The 25,424-nt window shown below is 36.4% G+C and overlaps 1 protein-coding gene across 3 annotated transcripts in view; it reads left to right on the forward strand.

The window, feature by feature from the left end:
- Positions 1-2,598: 2,598 nt before the first annotated feature.
- Positions 2,599-25,424, forward strand: part of SANBR (SANT and BTB domain regulator of CSR) — a 73,573-nt gene continuing 50,747 nt past the window's right edge. For all 3 annotated transcript variants that reach the window (XR_009534314.1, XM_060117493.1, XM_060117494.1), the window contains exons 1-7: positions 2,599-2,713; positions 7,417-7,575; positions 14,730-14,916; positions 15,743-15,836; positions 17,873-18,111; positions 21,073-21,131; positions 22,580-22,740. Coding sequence is in view for 2 of the 3 variants with exons in the window: in XM_060117493.1 (XP_059973476.1) it covers positions 7,426-7,575; positions 14,730-14,916; positions 15,743-15,836; positions 17,873-18,111; positions 21,073-21,131; positions 22,580-22,740 (890 nt within the window). In the remaining variant the exon portion in view is untranslated. The remainder of the gene's footprint in view (positions 2,714-7,416; positions 7,576-14,729; positions 14,917-15,742; positions 15,837-17,872; positions 18,112-21,072; positions 21,132-22,579; positions 22,741-25,424) is intronic.

The raw sequence follows: 25,424 nt of genomic DNA on the forward strand, positions 1-25,424 counted from the left end.
CATGTATGTTCAACCATATATGATAAGGCAACTAAACTCATAAATTGATTGGAAAACCCCGCTTCTTAACCATTGTATTAATGATTAAACATTTAATGCTTTACTCTTTTTCCATTTGTATGTGAAATAATAAAATTTTTAAAGCCAGCAAAAATTAATTTCTTGATATGAATGGTTAACACATTTTCTAACTGAAACTTGGTAATATTTATAAAGTTCAAAATAATATCTACTTTATTGAGTCGTTGAGAGGTCTAAAGGATACTCTGTGTTAAGCGAAGTACGTAGCATATAATAAGGACTCTTGTTAAAGGTGATAAGTACTTCTTAATAACCATGTTATCAAGATGCAGTTTTGAATCGAGAGCTGTCTTTAAGGACTAAGGACCTGCTCAGGGGATCAGGTGGAATGGTGCGCTTGGAACAGAGATGTTCTCTAGTAGCATTCTATTAGAAGAGTGGGAAATTATCTCTACCTGTTACTAGCACAGGTACTGATGGACAAGGGGAAAAGTTATTGTTCAGGAGTAAGCAGTCAAGATTCTACAATGTTGAGCGTAGGACTGCCACACACATAGAACATATGTGTGGACTATGTATATATCTGTACACACATACACAGATGGAGGACTTGCAGGCTGAGCATGTGGCATATCAATTTAAGTGGGTATTGTGAACAGGGGCCTCTACTTTTTGGTAGTTGAAAAAAAAAAAGCTCTATGCTGGGATATAGTAACCATTGGAGACATTTTTGGGAAATGAACATGGCCTCCAACACATACCTTTTTAATTTCTTTCAGGTCTTAAGGCAGATGAAGGAAATGTGCTTATAGATACCTATCTTTTACTTTTCCACATTAATTTTGTTTTTATTGTTGTTTTATACAACCCTTTGCCTTATCATGAAGAAAGTCATGTTTAATTTTAAATCATGTTCTCCAGTAATATTTGATGGCAGCTGGAGTACAAAAGATATTTGCATTTATTTTTATTGCCTTTTATCCATAAACATTTTTCCTTGATTATGTTTTTTGCAGTAATAATGCAGTTCCTTTTTAGTTTCCCATTTCACTGTAGTTAAAAATATTTCAGGGAATTCCCTGGTGGTCCAGTGGTTAGGACTGCATGCCTCCACTGCAGGAGGCATGGGTTCAATCCCTAGTCAGGGAACTGAGATCCCCACAAGCTGGGTGGCATGGCAAAAAAACATAAAAATTTTTTTAAAAATTGATTCTAGTGAAGTCAGTAATAGAGGTCTGGGTAGCATATAATCCTAGAAACCAGGCTATTGTGTAGAGACTGCTAATTGGCCACCAATATTCACTCTCCTGTAATTTAAAAGTAGAACTCCCACCTTTTAATTGGCTACACAGCTGCTCAAGTGGATTCTACCTTTTCTAGCCTCCTCCCTTGTGATTATGTTGTAGCCACTGGGATAGAAGTGGAAGTGATGAATGTGACTTATGGATCATATCTTTAAAAGTATTGGGCATGCATTCCTTACCCTGTCTCGCACTCCTTCCGTGGGGTGTGGAAGTAAGAATGAGCCACCAGCAGCCATTTCAGAGGCCTGTTTAAGCGACTGTATTTTGGGTCTCTTTATTAAAGCAACTTAGTCTGTACTAAAACCAAGGGAGGGATAGATGATCTTATGATCACAAAAGGTTTAACTGGGTGAGGACAGGAAGTGTATTGAAGTCTTAAGTGAGATTGCCCATTCCACATAAAAGGCCTCAGGAAGGAACCCGTTGAACCTAATGAGTTTGCTCTTTGACTTTGGACAAGTCACTTAAAACTCTCTGTTTGGGCTTCCCTGGTGGTGCAGTGGTTGAGAGTCCGCCTGCCGATGCAGGGGACAGGGCTAGATCCCACATGTCGCGGAGCGGCTTGGCCCGTGAGCCATGGCCGCTGAGCCTGCGCGTCCGAAGCCTGTGCTCCGCAGCGGGAGAGGCCACAACAGTGAGAGGCCCGCGTACCGCAAAAAAAAAAAAAAAAAAAAGGAACACTGACATGTAGCATTTACCCTACAAGACTGAACTTTATACATCTGACTAGGTTCCCAGCAGTAGTCACCACAATAACACACTTGCTGAACATATTAATGTATGAAAACTCAACCTGTAACCCAGAGCTATTTACATTTTTCAAGAGATGCCTCCTGATGAAGACAATGCTTCACCCTAGATTCTTTTGATGTCGCTCAGATCATGCAATTTTCCCATTCTACCTAAGCAGGTATACCAAAGACTCCAACAATTTCACCCATTTTTTATCTGAGTTCTTCTATCTCCCCTACGTTCCCCTTTCTTCTGGACTCAGAGTTGATCATGTAAGTTCTGGCTCGGGGCATCTGGTTGCTAAGAGACAAGACGCTGGTAGGGTGGCACGCTGCACTGCGACTAGAGTGAATGCGAGGTGGGGCCGGGGAGGAGGAAGGCAAAGGCTAGGCGCAGCGGCCAGTCGCCGCCGCAGCTCCTCGGCTCCCTCCCTCCCTGCAGGAGCTTGTCGTTCATTGGCTGCGCCGCAGAGGCGCTGGCCTACGATTGGCTGGCGGCTTCGATCCCGCGCTCCCCCGCCCTGCGGAGCTGGTACCCTGCCGTCGCCTGCTAGCGGGCGGGGGTGGCTTGTGAGGGCGCCGCGGCCGGTTCATGGCGCGGGCGGTACCGGCCTCTGCAGGTGACGGAGGCGCAGCGAGGGCCGCCCCGGCGTAGAGGTGAGCGAGACGCCGAGGGGGCTCGGGTGCCGGTTGGGGGCGGGAAGTGTGGCGAGAGGCGGTACCGCTGGCAGCTAGCGGGTTCCCTCTGCGGCCTCCTCCCCTGGCGGCCGGGGTCCAGCTCGCCCAAAGTGCCTCCGAACGCCCCCACGCGCAACCCGCAGCCCGCCAGCCGTGCCTACTCCAGGTCCCCGAAGCCCGTCCAGCCCGCGAACCAGCTGAGGGAGCCCCAGCGTCTGCCTCCCGGCCTCGCCCCAGGTCCCTGCCCCGCATCTTCCCCTCCCTTGCCTAAGCTGCCCGCCCCGCGCCTTTGTCCGCCCCTCACCCGCTCAGCTCCCGGAGCTTCTGCCCCTACGGGGGAGGCGGGGAGACCGCGAAGGTCTGGGCTGCCCCAAGGACGTGCTGCGCAGCGAGCCTCTGGGCCGACGGTTTGCAGGGCTTTGGTCTATTCTTCCTAGGTTTCAGCTGTGATTTTATTTTCCCCTTCACGATGAAAGCCAGCTGCTTCCATTCTCATTCGTGGTCAGAAAGCCTGGGCACAAGGCTTCTACCCTAGTGCGGAATAACTCTGTTATCCCCCACCCTCTGTTATGCCAGAGGCCTTTGACCTGTCCTACTGGCCGCCGTCGCTTCCCATCTTCCTCTGCCCAGGGGAAGAAGTCTCTGTCTACAAGACCCTTTTTCTGTTTGAAAAAATAAAACGAAAATACAGATGCCAGTCGTGGACCTCTGTTTGGTCTTAATTACATTGGTTTTATTAATACATTTAAATAAACTACGATTGTGGGAATGGGGGAGAGGACATGAGGTGTGTTCTTTAAAAGTGTAGAGTATTAAATAGAATTTTTATTTTTGGTAAATAACACGTTTCACATTAAACTTTAACATCTTTTTCATGTTTTATCATGAATGGGCGTAGACCTAGTAATAGTGTAGTTTGAGCTTCAGACTTTTTCTTTTTGGCAGTTTTCGATAAGTCTATACTTCTTTTCCAGAATGGGAGGCACTGTGACAGCTACTCTGAGAGAATTTATTAAGGGTTATCCGTCAATGCTATACCTTTCATACTTACATTCTGACTCTAAGGGATGCTTTCTTGAACATTCGTTTAACTGGAATTAATACTGGGTAGTTTTCCCTTGCTTGATATGATTCTGTTGTATAAAGAAAATGTTAACAGAAAAACATTTTTCATATTTAGATGATTTAAATTATTCTTAAATGTATATATTATAAATGAGTAGTATTATATTGGAAATACACATACAAGTTTTAATTATTTTATATGAACAGTGTATTTGATTAGCTAACAGGTGCCTGCACATTGTAGGCCACAATAAATATTTTAGAAATTTTAAATGAATCTTTTTCGAAGTGAAGTAAAAAACAGCACCCACGTCCTTTCCCTGAATTCTGTTTCAGACTAATTTTTATTGAGGCCCAAACAAATTGTAATACAATACCCCATGCTCTAACATACTTCTCAAATTGCGTGGTATGAAAAGTGATGACGTGCTAGGCACACAAGTAGAGAACAGTGAAGTTCTGTAAAATCTATTTTCAACTGGTCTCAAGGCATTGTTTTACAGTTCTTAAACTAGTTTTTGGAAATTTTTATGCCAATAATGGCCAAAATAGGAAAATAATAATAGCAACAATAAATTATTTATTGAGCACCTTTTGTATGCCAGGTAGTGTGTTATATATATTATCGAATCCTTACAATAACCTCAAAGGTAGGTATTATTTTCCTTACATTGTAGCCGAGACCACTGAAATCATAGGTTGTACTGTTGGAAATGGTAAACTAGATAAGAATCTAGATCTGACTTTCTACTCATTTTGTTGAGAGCATACTTCATTGGAAAGTTGCTGTCTCTCCTTTCATCTGTCACATTTATCTTTTTGACTCCATTTAATCTGAGGATTTTTGGAATGGTAACGTTACCACTACAAACATTATGTAGTACTATGTGCCAGGTAGTACTGTCCATATATGTCCTCAAAAGTATGTGGGCTAGCTACTATTTTTCTTTGTTTTACAGATGAGGAAACTGAGGCATAGAGATACGTAATCAGAACCAGATAATACCTTAAGTGGTAGAACCAGGACAAAAATTTGGGTAGTCTGGCTCCAGGGTCCATACCCAACACGATTCTGGCCCATCAACAACGTACCTCTCTGGTTGCTAGGAACCTGTGATTTTTAGAGTGCTTAGTGTTTTTCTTTGTTTCTTTTTAATGTTCATGCAGAAACATGTAGGATAACTTTATGATGTCTACCACCTGATGTCCTACATCAGTATTTTATGTAAATAATTACATAGTACTAATCATAGTTAACACTTAACTGAGAGCTTCTGCATTCCAACTCCCCATTCCAACATTTAAACATCTCACATAATCCTTAGCAGGATCCTAGGAGGTTGATACTGTTATTTTATGTTGCATCACATTTGTAAGGTGCTTTTATTGTCTTCAAAGTGCCTTCACAAAAATAATCCCTTTGATTATTTGTATGATGTCAAATAGAGGTATTACCAGCACTTAATTTTTATTGCAGAATTTCAAATGACTTGCCTTGACTAACTTGTGTGGAGTTAAAACTCAAACCAGAGCTTCAGACGCCTATGTTCATTGCTTTTTCCACTATACTGGTCTCTCAGTGGATCTTTGCTTTATACTTCTTGTCCTAAAATAGATAATATTTTTCCATGGGAACAGCTTATATTTGGAGATTATATTCCCAACCCAGATTCAACATCAGTTAAGTCATAGATATTACTAGCTGTAAATCTTTGTCATTATTTTCATCTGTAAATTTATGTTCTGACTTCATATATAATGCCTGGCACATGGTGAGGTCTCAGTAAATGTTAAATTTCTTTTTTTTTTAAATTTCAGCTTTATTGAGCTATAATCGACATAAATTCTCAAAATGTTCTAAATTTGAAGGGAGTAGCTTCTTTTTCTCTTCAATACCACAGCCTTCTCCCTCCCTTGCCTCACAAACAGCTTTCAAAATTGTTTCATTGAATCATAACTAACTTCAAAATGTTTAGACTCTCTCTCTACCCTAAGCCATCATTCCCAACTGCTGTCTCCCCTATACTCTCCTTCTAGAATATAATGGAAAGAGCATGGATTTGAGAGTCAGTTTTACCTGGATTTGAGTCTTTGATCTGCCTCTTACTAGTTCTGTGGCCTTGTACAAATTATTTAACTTTTCTGAATGTGTTTCTTCATCTTGTAAAACTGGGGAAAGCATCTATCTTACAGGGTTGTGGTGAGAATTGAAATAACTTATATAAAAGGCTTAGCCCAGCTCCAGGCTCCTGGTAAATACTCAGTAAATAAGTTCTTAAAATTCTCTAAGGTTGAAGGAGGTAGCTTCTTTTTCTCTTTGGTACCACGGCCTTACCCTCCTCCACAATACCAACAGCTATTGTGTGTCCCTCCTCTGCCCCTTGATGGCTCCCCTCTGCTTTGGCTGTCAGCAAGTGATAATAAAATGATGTTTGTCTGTTTGTATCCTCGACTCTCTACTAGTAAACTCCTTGAGGACAGGGACCATGCCATATTTATTATGGTATCCCCAATGCTTGGCTTATAGTTGGGACTCACTAAATGTTTATTGAGCAACATCCATTTGGAGAGCCTTCTAGAGACTTTTTGCTTGGTCATCCTGTTGCCTGAAGATTTTGGACACACCCTTAGTCACTTGATTCAAGGTCTCCTGGATTGAACCAGAGGATGTGTGACGGTAGGAGAGAGGGTGGGGAGCCAGATGAAGAAGCAGGCAAAGCCTCCACTCTGCAGGTGTGAGTGCATGTGTGTATGTGTGTGGAGGTGCCTTGGCTTTTTATATATGAGAGTCAGGGTGTTTGTTTGGGTGTGTGTAAGGGTTAAACCTTATCAGGCCAGTTGTCACATTGCTTCTGAAGATAAGGAATGAGGACTTTCCAAAAAATGTTTCAAACATATAAAAACAATGCTAATTACATTTGTTGATATACTCTCCCCACCATATATAACTCATAATCACATGCGCAGTAACAATGATTATGCTTACCCTAAAATGTCAGATTAACTTAGTTCTAAGTTTCGTTTGATTACATCAGTCAAAATTAAGTATACTCAGCCTCCATTGTTTATAGCATGGACATTCACTCACAGAGAAATAAAGGAAATATGGCTTAGGACTGCAATGAAATTATCATTCTTTTTAACTAGCTTTTTTTTTTTTCACAGTTTAGTTCTACCATCCATGAACTGCTAATCAAAATACAGATCAGGCATACATAAGGATTTTTTTTTAAGGAAGATATATTGTATTCAACTTTTCCTCTCAACATATTATTATGAAAAATTTTAAACATACAGCAAAATCAAAAGAATTTTATAGTGAACACTTGTATACCCGTCGCTTATATTCTACCCTTAACATTTTATCATACTTTTTAATCACATATTTACCCATCTGTCCATCCTTCTATCTATCTATCCACCAATCCATAATATTCAAATGCTGTTATATTTGAAGAGATTTGAGCTATATATTCTGTTTTGACTTTAGATCAGTTTTATCTTTCCTTTATGTAGTAGTAGATAATTCTTAGGAATGAATTATAACTGATTTATAATGTTCTGAAAACATTTGGATTTCAGATGCAAATAAATCTATTTGTCTTCTCTGTCTCTAGTTCCAAAAGATGAGTCGTGGATATTCAGAAAACAACAATTTCCTAAACAATAACAACCAAATGGTGTTGGACATGATCCTTTACCCATTAATTGGAATCCACCAGACCATCAACTGGGAATCAGTGGCAAGGCTTGTGCCTGGATTAACACCCAAAGAGGTAAGTAACAGTCTTCCAGACATCTGAAAAGAGATCAGAAAAAGTGATCCATTTAAAGGAATAACTGTTACACTAAGAAGAAATATTTGAGTTTTACATATTCAAGTGCACATATAAATACTGAATATGCATACATACGATGCAATTTGGCTGAATATAATCTATGTAAATTATATGATATATTAACCCACCTCGTATGTTTAAATTCAACCTTATCTTACATGTTTACAACTGAATGGGTAGATAACATTTTTGTAAATCCAGTTTTATTAAATTGCTAATGCTATGCTTCTCAAACTTGAGTAATGTACAGACCTTTTCAAAGGAAAAAAACTTGAAAACTGCCAATGATGACTTAAATTATTATAGTGGAAATTAAATGTGCACTAACAATACTGGGTATAAACACACCTATATGATCATAAACCAAATTTACATTTTATAGACAAGTGAAAACTCAAACCAACACAACTCAAACTAATAAGCTTACTTAATGTGATAAGTAATAGTGTTTTGCTGAAATTAAATTGCTGATTATAATGCAAATATTTGTGTAGCCTCTTGTGGCACAAAATTTTTTTGCATTTAGCCTGTACAGCCATGTGCCCTTCAAAGCCTTTACTCTTGCTCCACTTTTCTCTCTTTAACCCTCTACCATGAAGCCGTGTGTTGTGCCAGGACATTACTTGCCTTCCCTTGGCACTAACACATCTCGTCTCTATACCAGGTTTCTCCTCCACATTGTCCTTTATTAAAATTAGCCGTGGGGGCTTCCCTGGTAGCACAGTGGTTGAGAATCTGCCTGCCGATTCAGGGGACACGGGTTCGAGCCCTGGTCCGGGAAGATCCCACATGCCGCGGAGCAACTAAGCCCGTGTGCCACAGCTACTGAGCCCTCGTGCCTAGAGCCTGTGCTCTGCAACAAGAGAAGCCACTGCAGTGAGAAGCCCATACACCGCAACAAAGAGTAGCCCCTGCTCACTGCAACTAGAGAAAGCCCGCACGCAGCAATGAAGATCCAAAAGCAGCCATAGATAAACAAACAAACAAATAAATAAATAAAATAAAATAAAACTTAAAAAAATAAAATAAAATTAGCCGTGGACAATTAAAATATTTCTTGGTACCAACTTAATTTACAATTAATTTACAACAGAAAAGCGAATAGGCACGGAAATATTCTGTCATCCTAATGACCTGGATGATTTTATTAATGTTATCCTCAGAATCAAAACTCACAATCTAAAAACTCTTCTAGGGAACTCTTAGGTTTCTGGTAATTCATCTATGAACCCTAGTTGGAGAAACACTGACCTCAGAATTTTTTGCTGTTAAAAGGAACCCTAAAGTAGATGAGTCATCTCAGATTTCTAGAAGTAGAAAGGACATTAGTGATTTTACCCAGTAGGTTTTAAGCATATGCACCACTGCCTGGCCCATAATATACACTCAATAAATACCTATAGGATCAGTGAATGAACCAAATTCTACCCTCTTCTTTTACAGCTGAGAAAACCAGTACCCACAGGGATTACTTGCCCTCGGTTATGTTATAGGTCTTTGTGAAATGATGAGGGAATTTATTATTAAGTGTATGTTATCATTCCCTAATCTATACTTTTTCATCTTTTGGATTTTTACGTGTTAGGTTTTAAAACAAGGCAAACCTGTGAATTTGACTATTTTTCCAACTTTTTATTGTGAATATTTTCAAACATACAGAAAAGTTAACAGCATAGTATAGCATCCCTATATCCTTTATTTGGAGTCAGCAATTCTAGGTGTTTGCTTGATCTCTTTATGTAACTTTTTTTTTTTTGACATTTAGGAGTAAGTTTCAGATATCACGATACTTCATAGACTGTAGCATACATCTTAAAATAAGGATATTATTGCATAACTACAGTACCATGATCAAACCTAAGAAAAATAACAATAACTTCATCTTATCATCTAATATCCACTGCATATTCAGAGTCACTCAGTTGAGAACTTTTTTTTTTTTGGCTGCACTGTGCGGCTTACAGGATCTTAGTTCCCTGACCAGGGATCAAACCCGTGCCCCCTGTAGTGGAGCCCTAACCACTGGACCACCAGGGAATTCCCAAGAAATTATTTTTTTAACTAAAATGCAACTAAATGTGAATCAGACTATTTTTAAGTAATGTTATTTTTTATTTATTTATTTTTTTTGTGGTACGCAGGCCTCTCACTGTTGTGGCCTCTCCATTGCGGAGCACAGGCTCCAGACACGCAGGCTCAGTGGCCATGGCTTACGGGCCTAGCCGCTCCGTGGCAAGTGGGATCTTCCCGGACCAGGGCACGAACCTGTGTCCCCTGCATTGGCAGGCGGACTCAATCACTGCACCACCAGGGAAGCCCAGTAATGTTAATTTTTAATTAATTTCTTATTACTAAACAAGACATATCCTCAAACAATACACACACAAACATAACACACACACACACAAGGAAACAAGTGAAAAATCAGAATTATAAATCTGACCCTACCTAAAGTAAGCTGTTGAAACCTTGTATATATCCTTCCAGATTCTTTTCTATTCATATATGAATTCTTAAAGTGGACATGTAACAAATGCACTACTTTGCTGCTTTGTTTTTCACTTATCATATTGTAAACATCTTTATGTGTCAGTTGCTAGAGTTCTACATTTGATGACAGTGTACTGTTCTTTTATTTGAGCTAAATCATAATTTATTGAACCTTTTATTGGATATTTAAGCTGTTGTTTCCAACTTTTGACTACTGCAAATACCACTGTAACAAATATCTTATTCTTTTCTTAGGGGATAATCCCAGAAGCAGAATTGCTTCATTAGAGGGCATGTGCATTTTTAAGGCTTTTGTTACATATTGTCCACTGGAAGGGTCATTCATGTTGTACTCCAGTCAAAATAGCTGAGTGCCTGATCCTTGTACTTTATATATCAAGTGTTATTTCTCTGTGTGTCTTTTCAGAATTCTTATTTATATGTGAATAAATATATATTTGATTTTAATGTTATCTCATCACAGTTTTCATTTCTCTTTCTTTAAATCCTAAAGGATGAATGTTTTATATTTTATTGTTCCATATCCTTTTTCTATTTGTAAATTTGTTGTTTTACTAGTTTAATAACAGTTTTCTATGTATTGAATGTATTAACCCTTAATCTAGCTTATTTTTCTCAGTTTTTTTTCAGCCTATAAGTTATTAATGATAGTCTCTTGTATACAAATGTTTAAAAGTTTATGTTAAAAATCTGTGAATCTTTTACTTTGATGTTCTCCTTTTTTGTCATGTTTAGAAACCTTCTCAACCTGAAGACTGTGTGTAATATAAAATCACCTATATTTTGCTGACTACTTTTTATTTTACATTTAAATCTTGACTCCACTTGGAATTTGTTTTTTTAAATTATTTTTTGGCTGCGTTGGGTCTTCATTGCTGCGTGCCAGCTTTCTCTAGTTGTGGCTAGTGGGTGCTACTCTTCGTTGTGGTGCGTGGGCTTCTCATTGCTGTGGCTTCTCCTGTTGCGGAGCACGGGCTCTAGGCACGCAGGCTTCAGTAGTTGTGGCACACGGACTCTAGAATGCAGGCTCAGTAGTTGTGGTGCACAGGCTTAGTTGCTCTGCGACATGTGGGATCTTCCCACACCAGGGCTCGATCCTGTGTCCCCTGTATTTGGCAGGCAGATTCTTAACCACTGTGCAACCAGGGAAGTCCCTGGAATGTTTTTAGTTTTAACTTTTTTCCTAATGACTAGTTAGCTGTCTCAATATTTATTGAATAGTCCATTCTTTATTACTGGTTTGAAATTTTACCTTCAGATCTATTTCGACTTACCATTCTAATCCATTGATCTCTCTATTTAAATTAATCCTATTGACTGTTCCGTACTGACTTATTTTCAATATTGTTTTACATCTGGTGGACAAAAAAACCCTATATATATATTTTTTTAAGGTTTATTTATTATTTATTTAATTTATTTTTGGCTGTGTCAGGTCTTAGTTGCGGCATGCGGGGACTTTGTTGAGGCATGTGGGATCTTTCGTTGCGGTATGTGGGTCTTCTCTTCTCTAGTTGTGACACACAGACCCCAGGGTGCGTGAGCTCTGTGGTTGTGGTGCGCCGGTTCCAGAGCGCATGGGCTCTGTGGTTTGTGGCATTCAGGCTCTCTAGTTGAGGTGCGCGAGCTCAGTAGTTGTGACGTGCAAGCTTAGTTGCCCCATGGCATGTGAGATCTTAGTTCCCTGACCAGGGATCAAACCCACGTCCCCTGCATTGGAAGGTGGATTCTTTACCACTGGACCACCAGGGAAGTCCCCCAAATTATATATTTTTAAAGTTTCTTGAATGTTCTCTTAATCTCCCGGATTTTTTTTTTCCATTTTGAAGTTGACCTGTTGGTATTTTGAAAGTGGAGAAAGGATGAATTAACATTTTCTAGATAAGCATTTACCTTAGTTGAAATAATGTATCTAATTTTTCCAAAGTGACTATACCATTTTACATTTTCACCAGCAATGTATGAGGGTTCCAATTTCTCCACATCCTTACCAACACTTTTATTATGTCTTTTTTATTATGGCCATCCTAGTGTGTGTGAAGTGTTAACTCATTATGATTTTGATTTGCATTTTCCTAATGGCTAATGATGTTGACCATCTTTTAATGTGCTTATAGGCCAGTTATAGAGCTTCTTTGGAGAAATGTCTATTCATATCCTTTTTCCATTTTTCAATTGCATTATTTGTCTTTTTATCATTGAGTGGTAAGAGTTCTTTATGTATTCTAGATACAAGTCCCTTGTCAGATATGTGATTTGCAAATATTTTCTCCTATTTTGTGGACTGTCTTTTCATTTCCCTGATGGTATCCTTTGAAGTACAAAGTTTTAAATTTTAATGAAGCCTAGTATATCTAATTTTTCTTTGTTGCTTGTGTTTTTAGTGTTATATCTAAGAAACTATCACCTAACCAAGGTCATGAAGATTTTTACCTACATTGTCTTCTAATAATTTTATAGTTTTAGCTCTTATACTTAGCCTTTGATCTCTTTTGAGCTAATTTTCTTATATGGTATGAGGTAGGGGGTCCAACCTTTCTTTTGCATATAGATATCATGTAATTTTTGCGTAAACACAAAAGAAGATTTAACAATGTACTTTAAATTATTCACAGTTCACTTGCTTTTTGTTTAAGCAATCGTGTTTATTTCAAATATTCAGATTTCATAATTTTCTTATTTCATAAGTATTAGAAATTGTTGTAAGCTTTGTTAAATAAGATAAACCTACATTCAGTTTCCAATATAGCTATAAGCATTACCTAAAAGATATCAGAAGAATCTACAGTTTAAAAGCCTACCTAGGGCTTCCCTGGTGGCACAGTGGTTAAGAACCGCCTGTCAATGCAAGGGGCATGGGTTCGAGCCCTGGTCTGGGAAGATCCCACATGCCGCGGAGCAACTAAGCCCGTGCGCCACAACTTCTGAGCCTGCGCACCTAGAGCCTGCGCTCTGCAATGAGCGAAGCCACTGCAATGAGAAGCCTGCACACTGCAATGAAGAGTAGCCCCTGCTCGCTGCAACTAGAGAAAAGCCCACTAGCAGCAACAAAGACCCAATGCAGCCAAAAATAAAAAATAAATAAAATAAATTTATATTTTAAAAAAAGCCTACCTAACCACTTTCTCTGTTACAAAAAATAAACTCATTTTGCAGAAAAAATGGATTCAATTAAATCACTTATATTCTTTATCCTATAGATGTACCTGTGAACCTGTACATTCTTCTAATCATTACAACATTTTTTTTCTTTGCCAGGCCTTCATCACTGCTTTTTTCAGTCCTCATACAAAAATATTTTCTGTTTCTCATTTATCATATTAATTATTTTTATTTAATTTTAAGACTTTGCTTAAAGAGGTGGGCATACATACTGAGTGTAATATTTTAGTCTAAACTTATGTATCTTTTTTTGTTTTTGTTTTTGTTTATTCTTTTGGCTGCGCCATGGAGCATGTGGGATCTTAGTTCCCTGACCAGGAATCGAACCCATGCCCCCTGCAGTGGAAGCATGGAGTCTTAACCACTGGACCGCCAGGGAAGTCCTACACTTACGTGTCTTTTAAATGCATTTTCAAAGGACTAAGCCTTGAATAGGGATTTCTTTGTAGTAATAGTACTATAGTACTATTAGTAAACAATCTTTTCTGAAAATGGTGCTTAATATCTAGTGGGTACTTGATAAATTTTTGTGTAATAAATGAATGATGCCATACCCAATACATTATTCACTTAACATATGCTTGTATACGTGATATATATTTTTCTCCTTTTGCACCTCCCAGATTAGTTGGTCTGCTATGCAATTTGCCACTCACGTTGCTACTGATGGAGATTTAAACATGAATGCCATAGAAGTGTTGTTTGACCAAGACCCACATTAAGGAAGACATTTTATGTTGTGACGTAGTACACACTTAGAAATGACATTTTCATGAAGGACTACTTAGCCTTATTATGCATAATGCACTCTTGATATTTTCTAATCTATTGTATTTTCTTTCTTTTTTTTTTTAGTTGCTAATCTGGACTTTTCTAAATTGATTCCGTGACTAACAATGGGTTAAGGAAAAACACTGTTCTAGAACAAACTGCCCAAATATGTGGCCGTGAAGTGTTACTACAGTATTTTGTGCATGGTGAACCTCACTGTTAGTGAGAACAAAGACTCATTATTTTAATAAAGAAAATCTAGTGTCACAAATCAGATACTTTTTTTTTTCTTTGAAGGTTAGAATTTGGTCTTGTTCCTGGTTGAAATTCAGTGTGAAAATAAAAGCAAAGTTTTTAACTAAATTATTAAAATTATCAACTGATGATAGACATAGACCGTGGGGAAATATGGTTGATAAAGGCATTCTTCATTTTTCTACAAAAGCATAAATACATTATGCCTTTGAGTTAAAGCATATTTTTTTAAAAAACTACCCTGAATTTTAAAAAAGAAAAAGTAAGTCAGGGGCTTTCATGTATTGAAATGTGCGCTAATTTTCTAGATGTTACCCAAGAGATTAATATTCACTTATAAAAATTGATTTAAAACCCCCAGACATGCATTTCCTTCCTTTATGTCATTACAGTGTGCAAAGAGGTTTGATGAACTGAAGAACAGTGGAAGCTCACCTGTGGACAACCACTATAGTCCCCTCATGGCTGCTGGAGAGAGTCCTGTTGAAACTTTAGCCACGTATATCAAATCCTCACTTCTTGGCACACAAAGAGAATTTCAGGAGACTCCAGTTGGTCAGGATGCAGTTTCTAAAACAGGTAAGGTTTTAAAAACAAAATGCAGTGCTTGTCCTTATGACGATTCTACAAAATATTATGCATTCCCATCAACTTTTCTTTATTTAAAGGCTAATAGAAACATTAATAGAAAAATCTGTTAGTATTTGTATTTTCCTGAGCTTTAGAAATTTCTCTTTGCTGTATTAAAAAAAAAAGTGTAGATGTTAACATACAGATCAAACACTATTACCAAAAAAAGCTTTTTACTTTATCAAAATTTACTACTCCAGTCCATTAGCCTATTTATGTTATGTTGTAAATTTTAAAGGGATTCGACCTGTACCTTTTACTTAATTTTTTTTTTTTTTACTGGGAGAATCTTGCTTGCCTCTCATGTTATCTTTTCTACAGCTCCTCTCTATTGGAGTCAGCAATAGCTTCAGATGACATAGCAGCAGTGTAGAAGTGATGTTTTCCACAACTTCATTGGAAATAATAACTGGTTTTAGAAATCTTCAGTGTAGTGAATTATTTTAATTTCAGCAGCAGCAGAGTATTGATATAAAAATTTGCTTCAGGAAGAGAAAACTATATTGTAGGCTTTTGAAAATTTGACCCCATCCCTACACACCATGTTAGTATTTTTTAAATCTTCAGTGTAATGTTAGCAATTTGTGATCCTTTTTTCGTACTGTTTTTTCCATATACCTTAGAAATATTAAGGCACCTGACAAAGTACCATCTTTAAGTACTCTTGGAAACCATGAATTTATAGTATAACCATTCAATAAGTAAAAACCCATTCTCAGTTAGAAATGCTAACCTCCCCCCTTTGTTTTTGTATGTGTTTGTTTCTGTATTTAAGGAAGACATAGTATAGCTTCCACAAGGAATTGTTCTTCAGAAAGTGAAAATTGTACTACTCATAATGGTGGAGAAAAGACTGAAGAATCTGAAGGGTAGGAGGCTGGTTCTTTGCTAGATAAGCTTTAATATGAATATCAACTTTAAATTATAAAAATATGATTGCTAATTTTATATATCAATTACCATAATTTAGGAATTTCACATTACGCAATTGCTGAAATAATTGAAATGAGGGTAGTTGATGTGTTGAACTATAAACAATTGCTAGATAGGTAAACGTGTGGCTTATTCATATTGCTTATAAATTGCACAACAGTTTTCCACTTTAAAAATTCATTTTCATCTTGTAAGTATTAGAAATAACATCTATTAACATAAAATTTTTAAAAGTAAATTTTAAAACCCAAAGAAAAGTCTCTGCCATTAGTTCTCCAACTTTATTAAAGAAACTGGATGTGTGTTTTAGAACTATTTGAATATAATTACTCATTGTAGAAATATTTAAAAATTAAAATACATCTTTCAATATAATGCAAGTTTTGATAATTTTGTATTGTTTTGTGTATTTTACATACAATAAACTGCACATATTTAAGTATTCACTTTGATGAGTTTTAGCCATATAACCAATGAAGATAAAGAACATTTTCTTCATCTCTAAAAGCTCCTTTGTATATTTTCAGTTCTGATAGTTTTTTATAGCAGCTTTATTGATATATAATTCACATACCATAACATTTATCCTTTTGAAAAGTTCTGGAGATGGATGGTGGTGATAATTGCACATCAGTATGAGTGCACTTACTGCCAGTGAACTGTACATTTAAAAATGGCAAATTTTATGTTATGTGTATTTACCACAATAAAAAAAATTCACCCTTTTATAGTTTAGTGAATTTTAGTTTATTCACATAGATTTTTTTTTTTCGGCCGTACCGCGTGGCTTAGTTCCCTGACCAGGGATTGAACCCACGCCCCCTGCATTGGAAGCGCAGTCTTAACCACTCGACTGCAGGGAAGCCCCCCTCACATAGATTTTTAACTGATAGGTTTTGGATATGGCACAAAAATTTATCTGATAAATTAATCAGGATTATCTAATTTCATGTTGTGGCCCAAAAAGCCACAGAAATTTCATACTTCATTATACCAGCCGTTACCTCTTTATATTTTGACCACAATTTCTTTGAAAGAACAACTTGCAGAGTTACTTAAATTCCTTTGACTTCGACAGAGCATTGATTATTAATCCTTTTTCTGTAGCCAATTTTGTTTCAAATGTAATTTCTCTGTATTAAAATTTTTTGAAGTTCAATTAAACACACATTAAATTCATATTATAGGGTATTCTGTCACTTCCTATCTAATCTCTTCCTTTTGTAATGACATTAAGGCAGTTATGGATCACACTAGTGTTTCTTTTTGTGGTGATGTAATTTTCAAGGGCATATAAATTCAAGGAGTATATAATTTTTGAAGCAATCTTTCTGATGCATCATCTAAACTTATTCTTAAATTGCTTTTTAAATGTGTAAATAAGCACGTTGTAGTCTTAAGAATTTTTTAGCCACATTTACTAATTTATATTTATTGAATGCCTAGAAACAAGCTTTCTTGCTGTTAAAAATAACAAAGTAGGTATGCTAATTTTTTGATACTTCAATGAATAATTTTAACTGTTTTTCCTATTTATTAATAGTAAGAAAATTATAGTATTTAATTTATATCTCCTTCCCATACCCATTACCATGTAAAAGTGCTGTTTTATGTTCCTCACAAGAATTAGAATGTATAATTTAATTTTTATTTGTGAATTGGTATTTTTAAAAACATTATAATTAACTTATAATTTGAAAATAAATTTAAAACCCTGTAAATTATAAGTTCTGTAGTAAAAATATTTTTGTTTTATTAAATCAGTAGCTTAACTAAAATTAGTCAATTTTCAGATACAGATCAGGTTAGCAAGACACTTATGAAAACTTCTGAATGTCAAACCCTGTAAAACTGATGTGTGGTTAAAACCTTGAAAAATATCTTGTTCTCATACTTCCAGTAAATGTCAATATTATTGGCTCCTCTTCTAAAATTCTAATAATTTCATTTCTGTGTAACATTTTTTATGAAGGCCAAACATGGTGATCCATGTATGTGATGAAGCAAAAAACTTGAAAGAAGATTTTATTTGCCCACGAGATCTTTTGATATCAGAAATGAAGTACTTTGCTGAATATTTATCTGTGGACGCCCAGCGCTGGGAAGAGGTGGACATTTCAGTTCATTGTGACGTTCACATTTTCAACTGGTTGATAAAATATGTTAAAAGGAACACTGAGGAGAATAAAGATTGTGAGATGCCCACTTTAGGTAAAAGACAATCTATTGCTTATTTTGTAGTGCAATTTTTGTGTCAGCTGGAAGTTGCTTCAGGCCAAACATGAAATGTGGAAAATTGTTCAAACATTAGTATTTATGCTCAGATTAGTAATCACCTTTTAGGAAACTGATACCTCACCCTTTGTACGCCAATTATAGTGAATTTATGGCAAATGGACAGGTCTCTAGATCAGCTATTTTCACTGTATGGTACAGTGACCGACACTGGAGTCCTAAAGATCCTTTTAGAGGATCCACAAGGTCAAGAGAATCTGCTTAATAATGCCAGGATGTTGCTTGTCTTTCTGTGTTGACATTTGTTCAGATGGTACATAAGTAATGGAGGGTAAAACTGTTGGAGCTTTAGCACACATCAAGGAAGGAGCATCACACTGTATTAGTGGTCACTGTGTTCTTCAACACCATGTGCTCATAGGAAAAAAGAAAACAAAAAAACAGTTTCACTTAAGAATATCCTTGATGAGGCAGTAAAAATTGCTAATTTTATTAACACTTGACTCTTGAGTATACATCGTTTTGATATTCTGTGTAATGACACAGGAAGTGCATTCCTGCTGCACACCAAAGTATGTTGGTTATCTGAAGGAAAAGCATTTGTACAGTTGCTTGAGTTACAAACTAGCTGCTGTTTTACGAAACCATTTTTACTTGGAAGAATGGCTGACAAGTTATGATTATTCAGACTTAGGCATTTGGCAGATATTTTCTTTCTTTCTTTCTCTCTCTCTCTCTCTCTCTCTCTCTCTTTTTTTTTTTTTTTTTTTTTTTTTTGGCCACACCGTGCAGCTTGCGGGATCTCAGTTCCCTGACCAGGGATTGAACCCAGGCCATGACAGTGAAAGCGCAGAATCCTAACCAGTAGGCCACCAGGGAACTCCCCAGTCAAATATTTTCTTGAAAATGAATTAAATGAGCCAGTCAATTAAAGGGAAACAACTAACAATATTTGTTGCCAATGATAAAATTCAGGCTTTCAAGTGAGACAAAGTATTGGAATACTTGTATCTGCTTGCATGTGCTTGACAGTTCCTCAATATTTAAAGATGTTTCTGATAAGACTGGTGAGATTTTGTGTGTGTGTGTGTATTGTGCAATGAAATGTTTCAACATTTGGAAGATTTGCGTAACTCAGTGAACCAATATCTTCCTAATGACCAATGCATGATGTTAAAAAAAATCATGCATGGGTTGAAGGTCCACTCAAAGTACAAGATAAATCAGTGGATTTGAGATAGCAGAATAGGAAAAGTTCATTGATATGATTTCAATTCCCATTGCAACTAACCTTTAAGAAAGACTACTCACAAATTCAATGTGGAAACATACAAGAATCTAGCTGTCTTCCCTTAAGTCACACATTGAAGAGATTTATAAAAAAATGTCAAACAGTGCTATTTTCACTTATTTTTTTGTTTCTATTGGAAAATATAGTTATTTTTCATAAAATATGTTAATATGTAATTAGTTCATTATTTTTAAATGAATGTTCTTTAAATTTCTGTTTTAATTTCCAATATGGTAAATACTGATAGATATAACCCACATAAACAAAAGCTCTCCAGGAATTTCAGTTTTTAAGATTTTTTTAAAGGGGTCTTGAGAGCAAAAGTTTGAGAACCAGTGTTCTAGAGGATCAGAAGACTAATTACTAAGTAATCTTTTTGGGGCATTGATTTGTATAGGAAATCTCACTGGTGGTTTAATACAGTCTTTCTGTGCATTAGAATTGCAATTTACAGTAGTAGCAAAATATTTCTAGACTCTTGTTAGTAAATAAACCTCTGCTGACAGGATATAAGAAGTCTTCTGAGGAACTTCATAATTTAATACATTTTTGTGACCAAATTAACAAAAAAAGTTTCTAATGGTCCTTAAAATTACAAAATTGCTAACTCAAAATTTTCAACCAGTCAGAGCCCAGAGATTCCAGAACATGCAGATATATATGTGTGAAATAAAAATCAAAATACGTAGAGAGAAAAAAATTACTGTTTGATCTAGTATGTTTAAGAACATAGTACAGGTTAAAAAAGTGGTGCAAAACTGGTCTCTCTGTAATCTTGGACATTAAATCAGTGGCTACAAATGTAAGCTTTTATATAAGCAATCTTTATTCTAACTAGGAAAACTACCAAAATGCTTAATTAAATTGCTAATAATTCAGACCTTGTGTCTTAACTGGAATGGGTTATATTATAGTTTCCTGAGGAACTTTTTCACCAGCTCCTTCCTCCCTTTACCATTGCTCTCTAAGAACCGTTAATCTAAAATTGTTACTTAAGGAAAGATTGGGATTACGTATTTTAATCATTGCCTGAATAGTCCTTTATTTAGGAGGATTGTCTTAGTACTATAATGGTAAAAATCACAGTTTTTTTCTTTTTCTTAAAAATATACCTCATGGGAGATGACTGAGGTTGTTTTACTAAAATGATAGATAGCATCAGCTGGCATCCCCCTTTCCCTGGTTGTGCCTCCGAAGTTTGCCTTTAGGAAGTAATTTTGCATTTCTGCAATAGTAAATTTTATATTATCTTTCAGAATCTTTTAAATTAAGTATTTGTTCATAACAATCATTTGAACCACATTTGAAGTAGCTTCACTGTCATTTTTGTGTGATGAGTTATATTCACAACTTTAATTATCTTTTTCCCTGGTTTGGTTAAGGAGGAGTTTGCATATATCATATCTTTAGCTGGAGTCTTTTTACTTGATATGAATCTAATTCCAAGGCAAATTTACTACGCATTTTCTCTATACTGTAAGTTTTAACATTGCATTTTCTTTCTTTCATGTATATAAGCCATAGTAAGGTTTTATTAAATTGTTCTTATTAAAGTAACATCCTCTTTTAAGGTGAGAAGGAGCCTGTTCTAAGGAGATTGAGGTGCAAATCAAAAGGAGAATTTAATTTTTCTCTCTTTTTTTTAGAGCCAGGAAATGTCATTTCAATTCTTATTTCTTCAGAATTTTTGAAAATGGATTCGTTAGTAAGTATTAATAAGAGATTCAAGCTCTTCTATTCATCCATACTTGATTTAACATATAACTTGATGTTTCCTTCAAGTATCTAGAAAATTCTAAGCCAACTTCCTGAAGTAGTTGTTAATTCAAGAGTGTGATTCATTAGAATAAACTGCTGGTGTTTGGAGGTACTTTGTTCTATTGGGAAGGCTATTGTTAAGGCTACTGTGTATCATTAGTATATGATGCCTATAAAACAAATAATTTATCCTCAAGGGAGGAGTTAGCTGTTGCATTAGGTGAAACTAAACAGAATTAATTTTACCCCAAAAGGGATTTTGCTCTGAAACCAAATTAAATGAAAATTAATTGGAATACATTTGTTTTACTATTAAAGAAATTGGTTTAAGCATGTTTTACTTATTTGTGTCTTTCATTTATTTATAGTTCAGTGAATTAAGAACAAATACCCAACTACTAAAAAATGTAATTTTGTATGTGTAAACCACATGCTCATGTCTGTTGTTTAAGAATAGTTGATAAAACATAAAAGCATAATATATACATATACATATCAAGCTGTAACATTAAATATATTTGTTTTTCTTCTTTTTCCTTTTATTTAATAAATTTCTTTATTGTTCAAATGTTTTTATATGTTTTTGTGGTTTAAATTAACATTTAAATGAATATTTGCTTTTAACCTCTGGTAAAACTAAGCAGAGCAAAATACCCCTTTGCTGTGTTAACAGATGTGAAGTTTATTTGTTTGAAGTTTTATTAGTTCCCTGTATTCTTTGTACTCCTTAGTCCCTCTCCTTTCAGTTGTTGGTATTTATTGCTTCAGGGGAGGGTTATAGAAAAAAAAGCAGAGACTAAAAGAGTCTCTGAGTTTTGATTTTTGAAATCTAAGCCCTAAAGGATGATTTTTATGCCATAGCAAAATATTTAGAAGAATGCATAATTAACCATTGCTGGTTTTCCCCAAAACACAAATCTACCTCAAAAAGTAAATAAATAACACCTCACAGTGAAGAAAGGGGAAGAAAGTCAGAGAGCAAGTACAACACAACTGAGAAAACCCTGAGGTGACTGAAATTGTGTTTCTGCCACTCAGAGAAATGGAGGCTTAAAATTATCACTAAGTTTAGTTATAGGAAGTCACATATCTTGTACCCTTGAGTTTGTGGGCTAAAATTTATATCTGCCACAGTCATGAAAGATGTTCATTACATTATCGTTTGAAATACTCTAAGAAGTGTGAAAATTATTTTTCTAGCTATGTTTGTACAAATTTGACCTGCTAGACCACTTTGGAACAGTGTAGATTAACCCAAATAGGCAGAACTAAGTTATTGTGTAGCAATACATGGATTAGGCTTTTAATGAATCTTATCTTTGAAAAGTATTGATAGGACATTATCCTTTATGCTACTATCTTCAATATTCATTTTCTGTTGTGTTTTTTGTTTAGGTTGAACAGTGTATTCAGTATTGCCACAAAAATATGAATGCCATAGTAGCTACCCCATGCAACATGAATTGTATTAATGCAAATCTTCTTACACGTATAGCTGATCTATTCACACACAGTGAAGTTGATGATTTAAAGGACAAGAAAGATAAGTTTAGGAGGTAATTTTTAAATTTTAATTTAATTTATTTATTTTTTTAAAACTTTTGGTGGCACCGCACAGCATGTGGGTCTTAGTTCCCTGACCACGGATCGAACCTGCACCCCCTGCAGTGGAAGCACAGAGTCTTAACCATTGGATCACCAGGGAAGTCCCTAAATTTAATTTTAATAGTAATGTTCCTCTTAGAAGAAATGTATTATTTCTATTTCATTTTAGTAAAAATTCTATATTTAGAATATATTTAGAAATCTATTTCCATTTATTTATTTATTTGTTTGTTTGTTTGTTTGTTTATTTATTTTTGTGGTACGTGGGCCTCTCACTGTTGTGGCCTCTCCCGTTGTGGAGCACAGGCTCAGGCTCTGGATGAGCAGTCTCAGCGGCTATGGCTCACGGGCCTAGCCGCTCCATGGCATGTGGGATCTTCCGGACCGGGGCATGAACCCGTGTCCTCTGCATCAGCAGGCGGACTCTCAACTACTGCGCCACCAGGGAAGCCCTCCATTTTTTTTTAAATGAAGTAAAATATATCCTGAGCCAGTGGCTCAGGTAAGAATTAGTAATTAAATTGGTTACTCTGAATAAGGCACATATAAGCAGATTGTGGTAGTGAATTATGTTAAAAATTATTAAGACAGGCCTTAGTATAAAGGGGAAGAGTGGTATGAGATGAGGTCAGCAGCACTTAGGGGCTGTTTAAGTCATAGCAAGGAGTGTATACTTTATTCTAGGTGGAATGGAAGCAGAGGAGTGGCATGATCTGATTTGTTTTTCAGAGCTCAGTCTATTCTATGTGGAGAATAGACTATAAGAATATAAGAAGCAAGACCTATTAGAAGTCTAGTGCAGCAGTCTAGTGAGATGAAAGGCTTTGGACTAGAATGGAGGCAGGGGAGCTGGAAGGAAATAGATGGATTCAGAATATGTTAATAGAAAGATTTGACAGATTTTCAAATGGAATGATGTGGGAAGAGAGAAAGTATTTTAGGATAATTACTAGGTTTTAAGGTTGAGCAACTAAGTGTGCTAGTGTCATTAATAGGGCAATGACTGGGGTGAGGGGAATCAGGAGATGGGTTTGGGTCTTGTTAAGATTATTTAATATATTTAATATACTTCTTGGACACACAGGTAGGATGGCAAGGAGATAGTTGGATATGTAAATCTGAAGTTTAGGTCAGAGGTCAGGGCTTAAAATAGAAATATAAGAGTAGGTGAGGTTTGAAACCATGGAAGTGAATGAGATTTCCTAGCAATACCATATGTTCTCCCCTGACTTGCAGTGGCATCTTTACTGTAAATCAGGAGACTGTACATGTGAGGTCTCTTTCTGAATTCTCCATTTTGTTCTGTTCATTTCTTTGTCTGTACTTTTATCAGTAGCACACTGTCTTAAGTACAGTAGCTTTCTAATGTTTCTTGGTATCTAGTAATCTGAATTCTCCAGCTTTGCCTTCCTTCAAGATTGATGTCTTGATCTTTTTTTTTTTTTTTTTTTTTGCGATACGCGGGCCTCTCACTGTTGTGGCCTCTCCCATTGCGGAGCACAGGCTCCGGACACACAGGCTCAGCGGCCATGGCTCACGGGCCTAGCTGCTCCGCGGCATGTGGGATCTTCCCAGACCGGGGCACGAACCCGTGTCCCCTGCATCGGCAGGCGGACTCTCATCCACTGCACCACCAGGGAAGCCCTGTCTTGGTCATTTTATATACTTTGCATTTCCATATGAATTTTATAATCAGCCTGCCCATTTTCTCTTCTTTCTCTCTCATACACACACACAACCCTGCAGATTTGAGTGTTAATATTCAACCTGTAGATTTGGAAAGAGACATCTTAATAATATTGAGTCTTTCAGTTCATGAACATGGTATAACACTCCACTTATTTTAACAATGTTTTATAGTTTTTAGTGAGAGATACTTTTCCTTTTTTAACTAAATTTATTCCTAGGCATTTTGAATTTTTTGTGCTATTGTAAAAGCTATTTTTATTTATTTTATTTTCTAATTGTTAGCAAGAGAGTATTGATAAGGACTGTCTGACATTTGGAGGTTCAACAAGGGAGGAGCCAGTGAGGAGCCTGAGAAGGAGGAGCCAGAGAAGGAGGAGCCAGGGCGTCAAAGGGAAGGCAAAAGGAAAGAGGGTTTCAAAAAGGAGGAAGTGATTAAGTGGTCAAATGTGTGGAATGCTGCTACCCTGTAGGATATGATGAGAACAGAAATGTGGCCAATTGGATTTAAACAACTTTTTTCAGATGTTTTGCTCTGAATGATTGCAGAAAAATTCAGCAGTAGCTATTTCAGATAGGTAGGCTCAAGAAAGGATTTTTTTTTAAGAAGGGAGATACTAGATTATATTTATATATGCTGATCAGGATGATTCCTTATAGTGGGAGAAATTGATAGTGCAGGGAATTATCTAAAAGTTTAGTCCTTAAGGGGAATGAGACACAGGGGAATTATCCAAGAGCTAAATACTTAAAAATGGAATCAGGATCCTAAATCCAGATTGGCCTTTAATAGCAGACATGACTTGAGAGAAAATGGAGACAGGGTGTACACTTGGAATTAACGATATACTTAGAAGACTTAAAGTTCATGCAGAACATTATTATATTATGCATAGTAATAAAGTATTAACATTTATTGAATGTTTAATACTGTCTGGCACTCTTTAAA

This window comes from Mesoplodon densirostris, chromosome 14, assembly GCF_025265405.1.
Source record: "Mesoplodon densirostris isolate mMesDen1 chromosome 14, mMesDen1 primary haplotype, whole genome shotgun sequence".
Classification (NCBI taxonomy): Eukaryota; Metazoa; Chordata; class Mammalia; order Artiodactyla; family Ziphiidae; genus Mesoplodon; species Mesoplodon densirostris.